This window comes from Talpa europaea (genome assembly GCF_964194135.1).
Source record: "Talpa europaea genome assembly, chromosome: 11".
Lineage (NCBI taxonomy): Eukaryota > Metazoa > Chordata > Mammalia > Eulipotyphla > Talpidae > Talpa > Talpa europaea.
In genome coordinates, this window is record NC_140078.1 from 72,071,830 (window position 1) to 72,088,654 (window position 16,825).

Below are 16,825 nucleotides of genomic sequence, written 5' to 3' on the forward strand. Positions count from 1 at the left end.
CCCACTCTTACTTGCTAGTGTGCCCTGGATTGTTTCTCATTTCTTTGCAAAACAAGTTTTTTTTGTTTGTTTGTTTGTTTTTTCTTAAGCCTTTTTGTTTTAAACTCATCCTGAAACATAGTTTATCTTTTAGTGGTTATGGTTCTCACATAGCAGCTTATCTGTCATCTTTAATCTTGACTCTTTTCTGAGCTGTATTTTCTTGGCACTTTATTCACTTTTTAGTATTGCTACACATCATATTATATGAAGTAGATAATGATTTCTGTCCTATATTCCTTGTAATTCCTCCAGGTAAGGAATCACTCTACCCTGATATGCTTCTGGCATATATTAGTCTTTAAAATAAATAGTGATTTGTTTCGGGGGCCTCCCTGGTGGCGCAGCGGTTGAACACTGCCTGCGAAGTTGCCTTCAGCCTCTGCAGCGCCGGTTCCATCCCTGGCTGCCGGTAAGGGTTCCACATGGCGCGCAGACCTCTGCTGCCACGCCCTCTGCTCCCCTCAGCATTGTACTTTGTCAGTCTGCCTGTTCTGCTCCCCGCTCTGGCTCTGGTGAATTCTCTTACCCTTCAGCGTTTCTGACTGTACCCAGTGCTTGTATACATAAATAAATAAATAAATAAGTAGATAGATAAATAAATAAATAAATCTTTTTTTTTTTTTTTTAAAAATAGTGATTTGATTGAATTGGTGGTGCAAGAGCAGTGGCAGTTTCTACAAAAGAATTATTACTATTTTGGGCCTCCCCAGTGGTGCAGCGGGTTGAGAGCAGTGCTTTGAAGCTGTCCACAGCCTCTGCATCGCGGGTTCGATTCCCTGCTGGCCAGGAAGAAACCCACATGGCGCAGCAGACCTCTCCTGTCTCACCCGCTGCTCCCCTCATCAGTGTATTTCAGTCCTTTTGCCTGTTCTGCTCCCTGCTCTGTTGCTAGTGAATCCTCTCACCGGTGAATCCTCTTGCGCTTCTGGCATGTACCCTAGCACTTGTATAAAAATATTTTTTTTAAATAGAGTTACTACTATTTTAAGTAATTCTGCTTTGCAGTTTCTTATATTTAGATGATATTAAGAGCCAGAAATTTTCTTTGAGAAAACTTCTTATGTAAGTAATTGTTTATAACCTGAGATAAAATATATCCCATATTTGCTTAGCAGGTGTTCTTCAATTACATTAATGTAAGCACCTTTTAAGGATACTTTCTGCAATTTGTATAATAGGATTTCTGTGATCTTTTTTTTTTAAGATTTATTTATTTATTTATATAAGCACTGGGTACAGTCAGAAGCGTGGGAAGGTGAGAGAATTCACCAGAGCCAGAGCAGGGAGCAGAATAGGCAGAGTGACGAAGTACACTGCTGAGGGGAGCAGTGGGCAGCAGGAGAGGTCTGCGCGCCATGTGGGACCCTCGCCTGGTGGCGGGGGATCAAACCGGCGCTGCAGAGGCTGTGGGCAGCTTAGCAACCCAGCACTCAACTGCTGCGCCACCGGGGAGGCCCTCTTTGCTCATTTCTTATGTCCTAAAACTCATTTTCCTTTTGACTGATTAGCTGTTATTTCGGAGAATATCTAATTTCCTTGATCCCTGTTTGTGTTTTTTTTTTTTTATTTATTTTTTTAATAGAGGCATGCTTTATTTATTTGTTTGCTGGTTTGTTTTGTTTTTGTTTATACATGCACGGGGTACAGTCAGAAGCGCGGGAGGGTGAGAGAATCCACCAGAGCCAGAGCGGGGAGCAGAGCAGGCAGAAGGACCGAAGTACACTGCTGAGGGGAGCAGCGGGCGGCAGGAGAGGTCTGCGCGCCATGTGGGACCCTCCTCCGGTGGCCGGGGAGCAGCCGGGGATCGAACCGGCGCCGCAGAGGCCGCGGGCAGCTTCGCAACCCAGCGCTCAACCGCTGCGCCACCGGGGAGGCCCTGTGTTTTTTTTTTTAACGTTTAATTTATGCATACAAGAGCTAGGGTGTAGGCCAGAGGTGCAGAGAGCAAGGGTGAGAGTATTCACCAGAGACAGAGTGGGAGAAAAACATACAGATTGACTGAAATACATTGCTGAGGGGAGCAGCGAGTGAGATAGGAGAGGTCTTGCACCATGTGGGGTTAGCTCCGTGGCCGGGTATTGAACTTGTGCTGCATTGGCTGTGGACAGCCTTATAGGTTGCATCTTAACCCCTTGGGCCACAAGGGGGACCCTGCTGTTTGGCTTTTTTTTTTTTTTTTTTTTTTTTTTAAGATTTATTTATTTATACAAGCGCACTGGGTAGAGTCAGAAGCGCAGGAGGGTGAGAGAATTCACCGGAGCCAGAGCAGGGAACAGAACAGGCAGACCAGCGAAGTACACTGCTGAGTGGAACAGCAGGCGGCAGAAGAGGTCCCTTGCCCGGCGGCCGGGGATCGAACCGGCACTGCAGAGGCTGCAGGCAGCTTCGCAACCCAGGGCTCAACCGCTGCGCCACCACGGAGACCCTGCTGTTTGTCTTTTAAAGTGATTCTGAGAATGGATTTTTAACAATGAGATTAAAGCCTCTGAAATAGTTTGTCATAGTATAATCAGTGTTGTTTATATTTTAGGCAAGCTAGTCTATATGGGAAGCGCAGAAGTCAGAAAGAGGAAGATGAACAAGAAGATCTTACCAAGGACATGGAAGACCCAACACCTGTACCCAACATAGAGGAAGTTGTGCTTCCAAAAAATGGTTTGTATTTTCCTACCCAGATTATGAGAGCATCTGACATGATTTAAGCATTCTTAGTTATGCCACAGAGTGAGTCATTCTTTGCTTTGAATTCCCAGTTCTCACCTTTCAAAGATGAATAGATTTCCCCTTTTAGGGTTAATGTTTATGAAATTTTCTCTTACACTGTTATTTTAGTGTACTTTTGCTCCTTGTCTATTCAGAAAACCTGATCAAGAAGTTTGCTATATTTAATAATGGTTTAAAATTAATAGTGGTTAATCTCAACAGAATACATATGAATGAGTACTTTTGTAAGTACAGTTTAACCTGTTTGAGTCAGTTTTGGGAAGAGCTAAGATTGTGGGTTTGTGTATTTTTCCCTTTTTTCATAAGTTATTTCATGTACTTGAGGCGCAGATATTTAAGGATATACAGTAGATTTAGAATCACATTTTCTGGGTGTATTAAAAGATTTTTATTTATTTAGCCCATCTCCCATACCCTGGCAACCACTGTTCTACTTTATGTCTCAATGGATTTTATTATTCTCCATTTGCTTTTTAGCTATTTCTATAGTGGTATCAAAACTATTTAGAATCATCATTATCTAGTTATGATAAATACATGCCTCTTCTACATGTGTTACAATCCTCAAAACATTTTTGTGGTGTTCTTGTTTTTAAACAGTCTATTCTATTGAAAAATTTAAATAGTGATGAATTTAGTAAGAATTACTGTAATTTCTAATGTGTTTTTTCTGAATATATCATATTATATTAAATTGGGCAATACAGGCCACACAAATGTATTTTTAAGGTCATGTGGAAGAGAAAATCCACAAAAGTATTCCCAAGATTTATTTTAAATGAAAGCTGTGAAGTTGGTGGTAATTCTACTAGTTAACATAAACTGTAGCACTATAATAACTCATACATGATTTGGACACAGTAATGACTGAATTCATTAGTGGACTTTAATGGCCAATTCAAATAGAGTTCCTTTTTTTATATATATTTATTGTGAATTTGGCAATGTGAATTTAAGTGGTAAAGGGTCAAACTGCTTCTTAAGCACTTATAATTCTTTTTTTTTTAAAGATTTTTTTATTTAAGATTATTTACTTATGCATATAAGGGCTGGGGCACAGGACAGAGATGCAGGGGGGTGAGAGGATTCACCAGAGACAGAGTGGGGAACCGAACAGGCAGACTGACTGAAATACACTGCTGAGGGAAGCAGCGGGCGAGTCAGGAGAGTTCTGCTGTGCCATGTGAGTAACTCCCTGGCCAGGGATCAAACTCCTACCGCAGTGGCTGCGGATAGCCTCATAGGTTGTGTCTTAACCCCTTGCGCCACCAGGGAGGCCCAATACACATATTTTAAATAAATATTGGTCTTGGAGAAAATGGTCATTGTTCATTTAAGGAAGAATTAGAACCCTAAAGTATACATAGTCTTTTTTTTTTTTTTAAAGATTGATTTATACAAGAACTGGGGTACAGGCCAAGTGTGTGGGAGGGTGAGAGGATTCACCAGAGACAGAGCGGGAAACAGAACAGGCAGATGGATGAAATACACTGCTGAGGGGAGCAGCAGGCGAGATAGGAGAGGTCTGCTTTGCCATGTGGAATTCTCGCTGGCCAGCTGGGATCGAATCCGCTCTTCAGAGGCTGTAGACAGCTTCACAGTGTGGCACTCAACTGCCTGCGCCACCAGGGAGGCCCTACATAAATATTCTTAAAACTCAAAAATATTATGTACTGGTAATTTTATTAAAAATATACGGGTAATGAATGAAAGGATTTTCAGCTTCAGTTTACCAAGGATACATAAATTATTAAAGTATCCTTTATTGTTCATCAAATTTTCAAACCTTAGAACATAGATTATTCCCAACCCACACATATTTTGAGTAAGTGAATAATCCCAAATGCTACTAGTTAAAGTATAAATGGGTGAAACTATTTAACACAGTCTGACTGTATCTGTTAATACTTAAAAATATATACATCCAGTAGCAGTTTTAACTTGAGCCCATCTTAATTACATGCACACATGACGATAAATGTGAAAGCATGTTATAGAATAGTGAAAATTGTAAATAAACTAAGTTTCCCTCTATTTAGGACTAATTAGCTAATGATTCACTCATGGATTCAGTCAATCTATTAAAAATGAAAAAAGATGTAACTTAAAATCCTGACATGGAAAGATCATATAGACACACTGTCATATGAGAAAAGTATAGTGCTAAGAGATAAATAGTATGAATAAATAAAAGCGATAAATAGTATGAAATAACATAAAAATCCCCAGGATATGTTTTGAAGTCACAAAGGTGTTTTTATGGCATCAGTTCTCCCTCACTTTATCTTTCTGAATGAGTGGCACAAACATGACTCTAGAAATGAACAGAAAACATAATAAAAATGCTAGGAAAAGGAATGGAAAGTTTTTTCCCCCCATGTTTTGCTCCATGTATTTCTGTATTTACTTTTTTGATGAAAAAAATACTGGTGTTTAGGCAACTTCTTGCAATGTATAGTCTGTTACCTTTGTTAATTTTTCTCAGTTGGACTTGGCAGTTTTAACATGAAGGTGAGTACTGAACAATGATGGAGTTAGAGTGAGATTCTAGTATTTTTTAAATCATCTATTTTTTTCTATTAAAAAGCAATTAGAACTTCCCCCTCTAAACATGATTTTTTTTTTCTTTCTAGTAAACCCAAAGAAAGATAGTGAAAATACACCTGTTAAAGGAGGAACTGTAGCAGATCTAGGTAAAACCATTAAATCTTTGTAGTTCTGTGTTGTTTTCTCTCTTGATTCTGCTTGATTCTTGATTTCTGATAATTCTTCTTTACTTAGAGATGATACTTTCTTGTTACTCTGTGTTCCAGCACAGATAATTGCAGCTGCCTTATTAGTACCATTGTTGTTGGGTTTGGTACCTGTTAGGAAGTTTAATTTCCTATTGTCCATTCTTTACAGTTTTCCTGCAAACTCACAAAAGTGACAGTATACCTAAATTAGTTATTTGCATTTTAAAGAACTACTTGTAGTCGAAACACTTTATAATCTCTGAAATGATTTGTTTCACAACATATATAAGTAGATGAAAACATAAGCTTACTGTGTAGGCCTACTGGAAAGAGTCTAACATGAGAACCACATCATTCTGTCATTATATGTTCAAGTTGTGTGGTACATTTTGCAGTAGGATATGTTTTTGATGTGCTGGGAGGGTAACAGATGAGTATGAAAAAGAAAAGAGTTGGTGGCACTAGCTTCAATTCTTACAAACCATGGTTGTTTTACACATGCTGTTCCTGAGAGGTATAAATGGATGGTGTTTTCAAGATCTCGTGTAGAAAATATGATTTCATTTTCTCTATCTTCTAATTAACTATTTCTTATATGTTTTAATATATTGCAATGGTTCCTTTTTTTAAAGATTTATTTTATGTATTTGTGCATGTCTAGGGTATTATAACTATATAATAACTATGGTGTAGGCCAGAGGTACGGGCTGCTGGGGCGGGGGCCGGGGGGACAGTGATGCATGGTGAGGGGATTCACCAGAGACAGAATGGTGGATCCCAGAAAACAGGCAGATCTACTGAGGTACACTGGTGAGGGGAGCAGCGGGCAAGTCAGGAGAGGTCTACTGCGCCATGTGGGTAGCTCCCTGGCCGGGGATCGAACTAGTGCTACAGTGGCTGTGGATAGCTTCATAGTGCTGAGACTTAACCCCTTGCGCCACCAAGGAGGCACCCGTTAGTGGTTCTTGATGGTAGATATACTTTGGTATTTGGGAAACTATTTCTACGTCATTTCATTAAATACATCCTGTTCCTTCTGGCGTAATGCCTGTCATTGAACATTATTGAATGATTCCATTCTTCATTATGTTGAAAGTGAAGTCAGAAAATTGTCTTGTTGACAATTTGTATAAAGGTGATATTAGGTCAGTAAAATCAATTAAGAAAAGAGATCCTGTCAATATATTGGTCTATCTTAATTGTTTTAAACATTGGTAATAGAATATAGTTCTTGAATTGCCGTTAATAGTTTACATTCTCAGCAAGTTAATATTGCCTATTTACAACTGACACATATTCGCCAAATCAAAAACCAATAAAGTAAAAACTATAAGTGGTTTTTTTATTTGATATTCTGAGCAAACTGGGAGGAAAAATGAATGCTAACACTTCTTATTCTTCTCTGGGACAGTTTTTAAACAGAATATTTCATATTTTTTGACTATATATTCTGAAAAGGAATAAACCTGGTGTCCTTTATCAGTGAGATAATTTCCAAGAGTATTTTTGTAATAGACTTTATCAAAGGAATGAAATTGAAGCCAATTTTGGGGAAGAGATAGGGATGCCAGCTGGATTAAAATATTTTAGTGCTAAATATGAGATTTCCCTGTGTATTTGTGAACAGCCTAAGTTCCAAATCATGAGGATTATGGATAATGATGTTGCTGGTCACAGCTGAACAGTTAGGATCTATAGAATTTGAAACTGTTGGTCTGGCCTTTCATTCCGGGGAGGACAGCCTTTCCATGTATTATGTAGGAATCAGACTTTTGGGAGAAGGTTAGAGGAGGGGGGGGGGGAATCAGACTTTCAGTATAAGCTATAATTTGAATCATGCCTAGGATAGCTGTTTATGTTTCAAACTGGCCCATTTCCTGCCTTATGTGCCACCTAGCTAAACAAGCCCAGTCTTCATTTCTTTCATGAAATTTCTGAAAGATCCAGGGATTGAGGTGAAAATGCATTTGCCCACATTTAGGAGGAAGAGAACATTCGTTAAGTATTACATTAGGAATCAGTAAGAAGTGTCTCTCTCGTCTTCTGTATTATCTAATAGATATTTATTTCCATTGGGTACCAAGATTCCTTGGGGGCAGAAATCTGTTAAAGTAAACTTGAAAAGTATATATTGACCAGAGAGATCATTAAGTGGCAATCACCATTTAGTGAGAAGTTTAATATTTGCTTGACTGTAATCCAAATAAACTTTTCATTTTTGACAGCTTTAGCAGGGTTGCTTTCTGTTAATTATTTCTTAGGAAAAAATAGTCCCTTTGTACAGCTAGATGACTCCTATGGTAGTACCATCATTAACCACACACGAAATCTTCTATTCCAGTTAGCAGGTGTTCCTCTGTAACTTGTAATTCACGTGACAGTATCCATTTCTATATTGCATGACTATCAGGCATCCTGCTACACTTGTTTGCATTTCACCATTAAACCACATTAGCCCTGTTTGTTGATGAGGCGATAGAGATCTGGAGGGATTCAGTAACATTCCAAGCATACATCTATTAAGTGGCAAAGCACAGTTTCAGGTCCAGGTCTTTGTAACTTTAGTGACAATACTTTTTATCATTGTACTCTGCTATTATGATTTGCTCATTTCTTAGCCTGTATCTGTGGTGACAGCAGGCTTTCATTTTTGGGGGACGTTGTCAGGTCCATCTCTGCCTGAGATGTTTTGATCCTCTCCGTGTAATGTTTCCTTAGTCCTTTTCTACTGTTTTACCTTAAATTTCATATTTTTAGAATTTTCATGTTTTCTCTTCGCAATGAAGGATCCAGCTCCCCATTACCTGTCTTAAATATATTGCTTTGTCTTTATTCTCTGTATGGCAGGTTTCAATATCGAATATCTTTTTTAGTATTAATTTTCTCTTCCTATTCCCCTGCCACTGCTAACTAGAATGTAAACTCCATAAAGACAGGGAGGGATCTATTCTTGATCATTATGTTGTTAGCATTTGGACAAATGGCTAACACTTAGTAGATCCTTTATAAAATTAAGCTGAATATTTCAATGCTAATTCCTTATCCATTAAATTATTTTCTTTACATCCTCTGAATTAGGGAGTAGGCAAACTTTTTGAAAAGGACCAGATAACATTTCGGGCTTGTGGGCCATATAGTCCCTCTCAAAGCTACTCATTTTTGACATTGTAATGCAAATGCATCCATAGATAATATGTGGACAGATAATCATAACTTCGACAAAACTTTTATTTATGCATGGTGAAATATAAATTTCAGTTAATTTTTATGTGTCACAATACAGTTTTCTATTGATTTTCTTGTGAGCCATTAAAAAATATAAAATCCACTCATCACTACAGATAAAGTAGGGATCCCCAGATTTGGAAATTCTCTAAAAGGACTCATGGGATTCAGCATGTAGCTGTAAGCTGTACTCATGGCTACCATTTATTACAACTAACATTGGAAGCATAAGCAGAGAGATTGCAAAGAAAAATGACACAAAATTTGGGTGATGGCTTCCTCATTTTTTTCTTAACACATGAAGTGTCATACAGAATAGATTCTTTGCCTAGCAACAAAAATAAAGGAATGTATATGCAGTATTTCTGCCCTTTAAGCCCGCCCTGTGGTTTTATTGGGGGGACCTGATCATGTTGGGTCCCCTCTAGCCCATAACAAAATTCTAGGCTCCTAGAAATAAAGCCAAAAGTTCCTCAGAGATCATGTTTTTTGCTTAGTCTAGGCATAGTGAACCACCCTTCTTACAAGTTAACTGTTGACTGGGAACGACTGACAAATTCTCAGATTCCATGCATAATGCCAGATTTCATGCAAAAATAGGCTGTAGACCAGATTTAGTCTATGGGCTATAGATTCCCTGTTCTTAACTTACTTAGTACATTTCAAATCACAGATTCTTGAAAAATTTTGTTGAATGAATTAATTAATGGAAAATGGCTTCCCTGTGTTCTCTTTGAATTTTAGTCGTTGCCAGTAGTCATAATTATAAAAAATATTACAGGAACTTAGTAATATAATTATTGTGCCATAACCTCATACTTTCTACTACACTGGCACTTCTTATTTTTCATTATAGAAGACAACTGCTTAGTTATATGTTACTACTATGGGTTTACTCCTGTTCTTTTTTTTTTTTTTTTAAGATTTATATATTTATACAAGCACTGGGTACAGTCAGAAGCATGGAAGGGTGAGAGAGTCCACCAGAGACAGAGCAGGGAACATAACAGGCAGACTGACAAAACACACTGCTGAGGGGAGCAGTGGGTGCGCCATGTGGGACCCTCACCGGCAGCCAGGGATCGAACCGGTGCTGCAGAGGCTGCGGGCAGCTTTGCAGCCCAGTGCTCAACCACTGCGCCATCTGGGGAGGCCCCTACTCCTTCTGTTCATTATTCAAGGTCCTCATGTAGGTCCCTGAACCTTAGAATGTATTAATATTCTTACTAGTATTTTGACTGTAGGGATTGATTATTACTTTTTTCTTTACTTCTCATTTGTCATTTCCTCTGGAACCATAATGTCATTACTTTGTTTCACCAAACCTCAGAAGGTAAGAGTTGTCCTCCTAGTCAAATCCCTTACCTGTTAGGCAAGATCATGACTAAGATAGTAGTCCAAACAGTAATTAATAATAAATTTCCCTTTCTTAGAAAACTTATTTATGCTGTGAATTTCTGCTCACCTCTGTGCTTCTATGTCTAATTCTAATTTTCTGAATTACTTGAGTTGAATTTGGTTTAATAATGCTCCATTTCTTTTCTGCCTAGTAGTAATTATTTAAACCTTAAAGGTTCCAAGTAATTCAAATAGTATTTATCTGCTTCTGAAATACGTTATATGTTTTGATTTTGCAGATGAGCAAGATGAAGAAACTGTCACAACAGGAGGAAAGGTAATCATTTAATTAGACTTGGTGAGGAGTAGCTCACTAAGGGTCATATCTACTGAGTAGAAACACTCAACTGGAAGTGTTCTTAGAAATATTCTGTCTTGACTTCCTTCTGATTTTAGTCCTGTCTACTGAGTAGAAACACTCAACTGGAAGTGTTCTTAGAAATATTCTGTCTTGACTTCCTTCTGATTTTAATTTCTTTTTTAACACCACCAAAAAAATTTGTCTTAATCCCCAAATTTTACCAAAAGGAAACTTCCATCTTGCCAATTACTGTCCCTTACTCATAGGCTGTAACTCCTAGTTTCATTACTCCCCTGGCTGTAAAGTAATAATCAGAACTTATCACAGTATCACAGATGTTATCTAAAAGTGTAGATTAGCAGTAGCCCTGCCTCACCCTGTTTTTCTCACTCCCATTTCTATTGGTTTCTCTATCACTGCCTCCCATGCATAGATGATGAAGGCTTTGATCATATTGTTGAGTTTGTTGAGGTTTACAGCCAGCTGTTTACTGTGTCATCAGTTCTACTGTAGAGATATATCAGTAATCACACTGATATAAGGTATTGGATTTTAGACAGATTTTTACTTTTTAATAAATGGTTCTTTATTTCAATGTCATATTTGATGGTTACTAATTAGCTCACTAATGACTGATTTCCTGGAAATAGCATCCTTAATTTGCTGAAAATGGATAATTGTTTTTTGCACTGAGTCAAAAATTGACTTTTTTTTATATATTCAAGAAATGAACATATTCATGACAGTATTTCCAGGAAAAGTATTTCAAGAAACTCTTCTACATGTGATGCTTCCACATCACTCAATTAAATTGTTGTGATTTTAAAACCAGACTTCTTTAGTTAAAAGCTATTTATAATCATTAATAAGTATTCATTTGTAAAAAGATTTATCATTCAGAATAAATACTGTTGTGTGGTAGTCAAAGAGAACAAAATAGAAAGCCAAAGAACTTAACCTGTAAGGGTTGGTTTTTTTTTAATGCCACTTGTGTAAAACCATAGACATGTCTGTTACATAACTTTTTTTTTTTTTATAGAGGCATGTTTTATTTATTTATTTGTTTGCTTGCTTGTTTGTTTTGTTTATACATGCACTGGGTGTACAGTCAGAAGCGCGGGAGGGTGAGAGAATTCACCAGAGTCAGAGCGGGGAGCAGAGCAGGCAGAAGGACCGAAGTACACTGCTGAGGGGAGCAGCGGGCGGCAGGAGAGGTCTGCGTACCATGTGGGACCCTCCTCTGGTGGCCGGGGAGCAGCCGGGGATCGAACCGGCCCTGCAGAGGCTGCGGGCAGCTTCGCAACCCAGTGCTCAACCGCTGCGCCACCAGGGAGGCCCCTGTTACATAACTTAAACTAAAGAATACTAGATATAGTTAATTCTAACACCCAGCCCCACAGTGTCATCATTGAGATAATTTACCCATAGACTGTCAGTCTTCATTAATAGCAATGTAGCCTGTCCTTGGTTTTACTGAATAAAGAAAAATTTTTGAGTTCTAATTCAGCTTGTAAAACCTGCCCCTCAAAAACACACAGTAACTCTGAGCATTTTTTTTGTTAATTTCCCTGATTTGATAAGTAAAATTTCTCCACCATTGTCATCAGAATTAACACATTTGTTTAAATACCAACTTAAGTTACAACCAGAGTTTCCTTGATGCTGTCATACATTAAAATGTTTTTGTATTTATTGATCTTAAGTAAACTGCTGTTTCTTAGCAGGAACATTATAGATCCTCACCTCAGTATAACACAGAAATTTTGGTGGAATTAAAGTTGGAGCCTTTATTTATTTATTCATTCATTCATTCATACATACATACATATATACATACATACATACAAGCACTGGGTGCAGTCAGAAGCGCGGGAGGGTGGGAGAATTCACCAGAGCCAGAGCGGGGAGCTGAGCAGGCAGAAGAACCGAAGTACACTGTTGAGGGGAGCAATGGGCGGCAGGAGAGGTCTGCGCACCATGCGGGACCCTCCTCTGGTGGCCGGGGAGCAGCCGGGGATCGAACCGGTGCTGCAGAGGCTGCAGGCAGCTTCGCAACCCAGCGCTCAACCACTGCACCACTGGGGAGGCCCTGGAACCATTATTAAAAAAACAATTCAAAATTTGAATGATTTCTAGTAGAAAAAAGTTTTTAAGATTGAATATAGTTAATATCACAGATGAAGTTCATAGACTAAACTTTACAAAATTAGAAAACATAGGAAAATTAAAAAATTGTTTCCTCTTAGTATAGTATCCTTGATAAAAGTACTTGATAACAGTACTTTCTGTTATTTTTGTGAATAGTAAATGAAATAATGCTCATATAATCATTAGCAGATACTCAGCATTCATCTTTGGTTTGGGATAGTCTTTGTCATGGTGCCTTATTAGTGTCCCCAAATCACTTCCCTATAAATAACTTGAGAACTAGTAATTTAGAGTTGGGAACCTAAGATAAGGTAAAGCTGCACAAGAAGCAAGATATTATAGAACAATTTTTAGGCAGTAGTCTTAATTCTTGAGTGTGAAAACAACCTTTCTTCAGTTAATTTGCTATTTTATTAGAAGACATTTACCTCCTGTGAGTTGATTCCTTCCACTTTAAAAGGAAGGAATAAGACCTGCTGTGTCATTGATATGTGAAGACAACTTAAAAATTATGAAGACTGTTTTTACTTGAAATTTGTTTACCTAGTCCTTGAAATTGAATCAACTTGCTTCATTTTCTCTGACCTAATATATCAGAAGTTTAAAAGCTGTTACATGTGTATCTGTAATTCGTTGTTCTTTCTCTGATGACTTCCCTTTAGGAAGATGAAGATCCTAGCAAAGGTGATCAGAGCCGGTCGATTGACCCTGGTGAAGATAATGTGACAGAGCAAACCAATCACATTATTATTCCTAGCTATGCATCATGGTTTGACTATAACTGGTGAGTGAGCCCTTCACATCTGTGAACATGGTACTTAGGAGGAGGGAAAGTTTCCTAGAAATCATATTGTGTTGCTCTGCTGAATTCCACACATTAATAGTCACTGTCACACTGGATGAAGGAAGATGGACAGTGATTTTATTTTTTTTTTTCCCTTTGGATCTGCTTTTTTTTTTTTTTTTTTTTTTTTAAGATTTTATTTATACAAGCACTGGGTAGAGTCAGAAGTGCGGGAGGGTGAGAGAATTCACCAGAGCCAGAGCAGGGAGCCGAACAGGCAGACTGACAAAGTACACTGCTGAGGGGAGCAGCGGGCAGCAGGAGAGGTCTGTGCGCCATGTGGGACCTCGCTTGGCAGCCGGGGATTGAACCGGCGCTACAGAGGCTGTGGGCAGCTTCGCAACCCAGCACTCAACCGCTGAGCCACCAGGGAGGCCCCGGAATCTGCTTTTTAAAACAACTTAGGGACGTAAATTAGATCATGTTGTAACTTGAGGTAAAATTGTATTAGCTTGAACCTAATTGATGTGGAATAAGATATAATTGAGCCAAACCTCATTGTCTAAAACCACAAGTTCTAGTTCTGATATGGAACTTTGTGCATTCATACCTTTAAAACCACTCTGAATGCTGTTCTTAAATCTTTTCAATAAATAGAAACTGAAAAAAGTATTTCTTCTTTTACAGTCTTTATTATGCTGATTATTGTGTTAAATTGTTGAAATTTAGAAGTTTTTCAGTCTCATTATTTGTAATTACATTTTTAAGATTCAGTCTTTAAAGTCAGATTTTTGTGTAAATTATGTTGATGCATTTAATTTGTCCTTTCATCTCATTTTTCTTTTCTTGTCCTGTCCTCATTTTTCTTTTCAGTAAATAATTGGTAATTAATGTATCACTACATGCTAAATAGTAAATATTAAGTTGCTTTTTAAAAACATTTTCTTTATTTTTGTTAACTGGTATTTTTCTTCCAAAATAATGAGTTTGTTGTTTCAAAACTCACTAGGTGAATAAGCTTAAAAGGATACAAGAAATTAGCACTCTTTTCCTCTAAAATTAAAAATAGGAAAAGTCATAACAGCATATAATTTTTTAGATTTTTTTTTTTTTTTTTTTTGTGGGACCCTTGCCGGTGGCGGGGGAACGAACCGGCACTGCAGAGACTGTGGGCAGCCTCGCAGTACTGCGTTCAACCGCTGCGCCACCAGGGGAGGCCCTATAATTTTTAGTTTTTATAGGTTACAAAAATGCTTTCATTTGCAGGATAACCTTGCAGGTCATTAAATGTGCTGTTAGGTAGTGAAGGTTGGAAGTATTACTAATATTCCCATTTTATCCTTCAGTTGAAGTATTCTAAAGTTGCAGAGTTTATGATTGGAAGAACTCAGGTTTACTGATTCTGGATACCCACTCTTCCTCTACTTGACTCATTTTCAGAAATTAAGGACTTAGCTGCCATTACTTCAAACTTAGATGTTGATAGTGGCCTCCCTGGTGGTTCAAGGGCTAAGTCTCAGCACTATGAAGCTGTATTTAGCCACTGCAGGAGTTCGATCCCTGGCGAGGGAGCTAGCCTACATGGCACAGCAGACCTCTCCTGTCTTACCCTCTGCTCCCCTCAGCGGTATATTTCAGTCAGTCCACCTGTTGTGCTCCCCACTCTGTCTCTGGTGAATCCTCTCACCTCCCCGCACATCTGGCCTATACACCAGCTCTTGTGTGCATAAAAAAGTAAAATAAATCTTGGGGGAAAAAAAGAAGAAATTCTTATGACAAAGCATCATGAATCTTGTTCTTGACAGAATTTTTTTTTTTTAAGATTTATTTATTCATGCATAAAAGAACTGGGTTATAGGCCAGAGGTGCAGGAGGATGAGAGGATTCACCAGAGACAGAGTGAGGAGCAGATCAGGCAGATCCACTGATAAACACTGCTGAGGGGAGCAGCGAGTGAGACAGGAGAGGTCTGCTGTGCCATGTGGGTTAGCTCCCTGGCCAGGAATCGAACTTGTGCTGCAGTGGCTGCAGATTGCTTCATAGTGCTAACGCTTAACCCCTTATACCACCAGGCAGGCCTCCAGAAAAAAAATTTTAAGAGCTCTTCCCAGCTTGTAACAGAACAGTAAAAGATATATTAGAGCTATATAGTTAATAGCGTACAACTATTTTTACAGTAAAACTTGGGAAGTTATTATACCTATATAATATACGTATAGTACTAGTTCATCTTAGAAATTATATTTCTAGAAGTTTTGAGGTAACTAATAGTGTTTATAGTAGTTTGCAATACAGATTCAGTTTACATTGTTTGAATGAGCATGCTTTTAGTCACATTCACTAACTACTTATTTGTTTTTTCCAGGTAATTTCAGTATATATTGCATCTTTAGAAAGCCACTAATAAACTAAAAGTGTGTCATCAGGGAAAATATTGACTAGTATTACTGTGGGAAACCTTATGCTAGATATATAGTGGTCTCATTTATATTGTGTATTAGACTTGATTATTTTAGAGGGATTGTGACCTGTAATATTTTGTATAATTGTCAGTGCTTTTATCTAAATGTTAATAATTGGGTCTATGGTCATTTTTAAAAGCAGTATAAATCACTGAAATGTTTTGAAGTTTCAGTTTACTACAAAGTTTCTGAGGTCTGAACAAAAGCTTTCATGGATGATTTTTGTCAGTTTCATTGTCTTTTGGTTGGTCTTTTGTTTACCAGTTTGTTGCAGGCCAACTGTTTTGATTTTTATAATCCAATGTCTAAAGATTGGTACTGTGTCATTGCTCTTCATTTTTAGTCATCTTTTGATGAGAACATGATAAATTGTATAGCTTTTCATCTGTTTTTAGTACTTTTTGTTTGGTTATAGGAATAGAAAAAGTAATTATTGGGGGTGAAAAGGGAAAGCTTTTTTGGGTATATAAAATATGCTATTAATTCATAGGAACTTATACAAATCAGGTAAGTTTTGCGGGCAGTCATATTTTTGGATTTAATGGTTGTACTATGAAAATTAAACAAAATTAGCTCAAAGTTTAGTATTTCATTCAAAGAGGACTTTGAAACCTTTTTTTTTCCTTTTTAAGTATTCATGTGATTGAACGGCGAGCCCTTCCTGAGTTTTTCAATGGAAAAAACAAATCCAAGACTCCAGAAATGTGAGTGAAATGTAAACATGTTATTCTTACACTGTTAATATACTTTTATTTAAATAAGATTTATTTATTTATGCATATAAGAGTTGGGGTGTAGGCCAGAGGTGCAGGGGGGAAGGGGTGAGAGGATTCACCAGAGAGAGTGGGGAGCAGAATAGCTGGGTTGACTGAAACACACTGCTGAGGGGAGCAGCAGGCCAGACAGGAGAGGTCTGCTGCACCATGTGGTTCACCTCCCTGGCTGGGAGTTGAACTCATGCTGTAATAGCTGCGAATTGCTTCATAGTGCTGGTGCTTAACCCCTT

At 38.0% G+C, this 16,825-nt stretch overlaps 1 protein-coding gene across 1 annotated transcript in view; it reads left to right on the plus strand.

Annotated features, from left to right (window-relative positions):
* The window catches only part of SMARCC1 (SWI/SNF related BAF chromatin remodeling complex subunit C1), a gene marked incomplete at both ends in the record, with an annotated part of 181,317 nt that overhangs the window by 95,469 nt on the left and 69,023 nt on the right, over window positions 1-16,825 (plus strand). Inside the window, 5 exons of the mRNA XM_084247855.1 lie at window positions 2,573-2,697; window positions 5,400-5,459; window positions 10,364-10,401; window positions 13,236-13,357; window positions 16,452-16,523. Of these exons, the coding sequence (XP_084103981.1) occupies window positions 2,573-2,697; window positions 5,400-5,459; window positions 10,364-10,401; window positions 13,236-13,357; window positions 16,452-16,523 (417 nt within the window). The remainder of the gene's footprint in view (window positions 1-2,572; window positions 2,698-5,399; window positions 5,460-10,363; window positions 10,402-13,235; window positions 13,358-16,451; window positions 16,524-16,825) is intronic.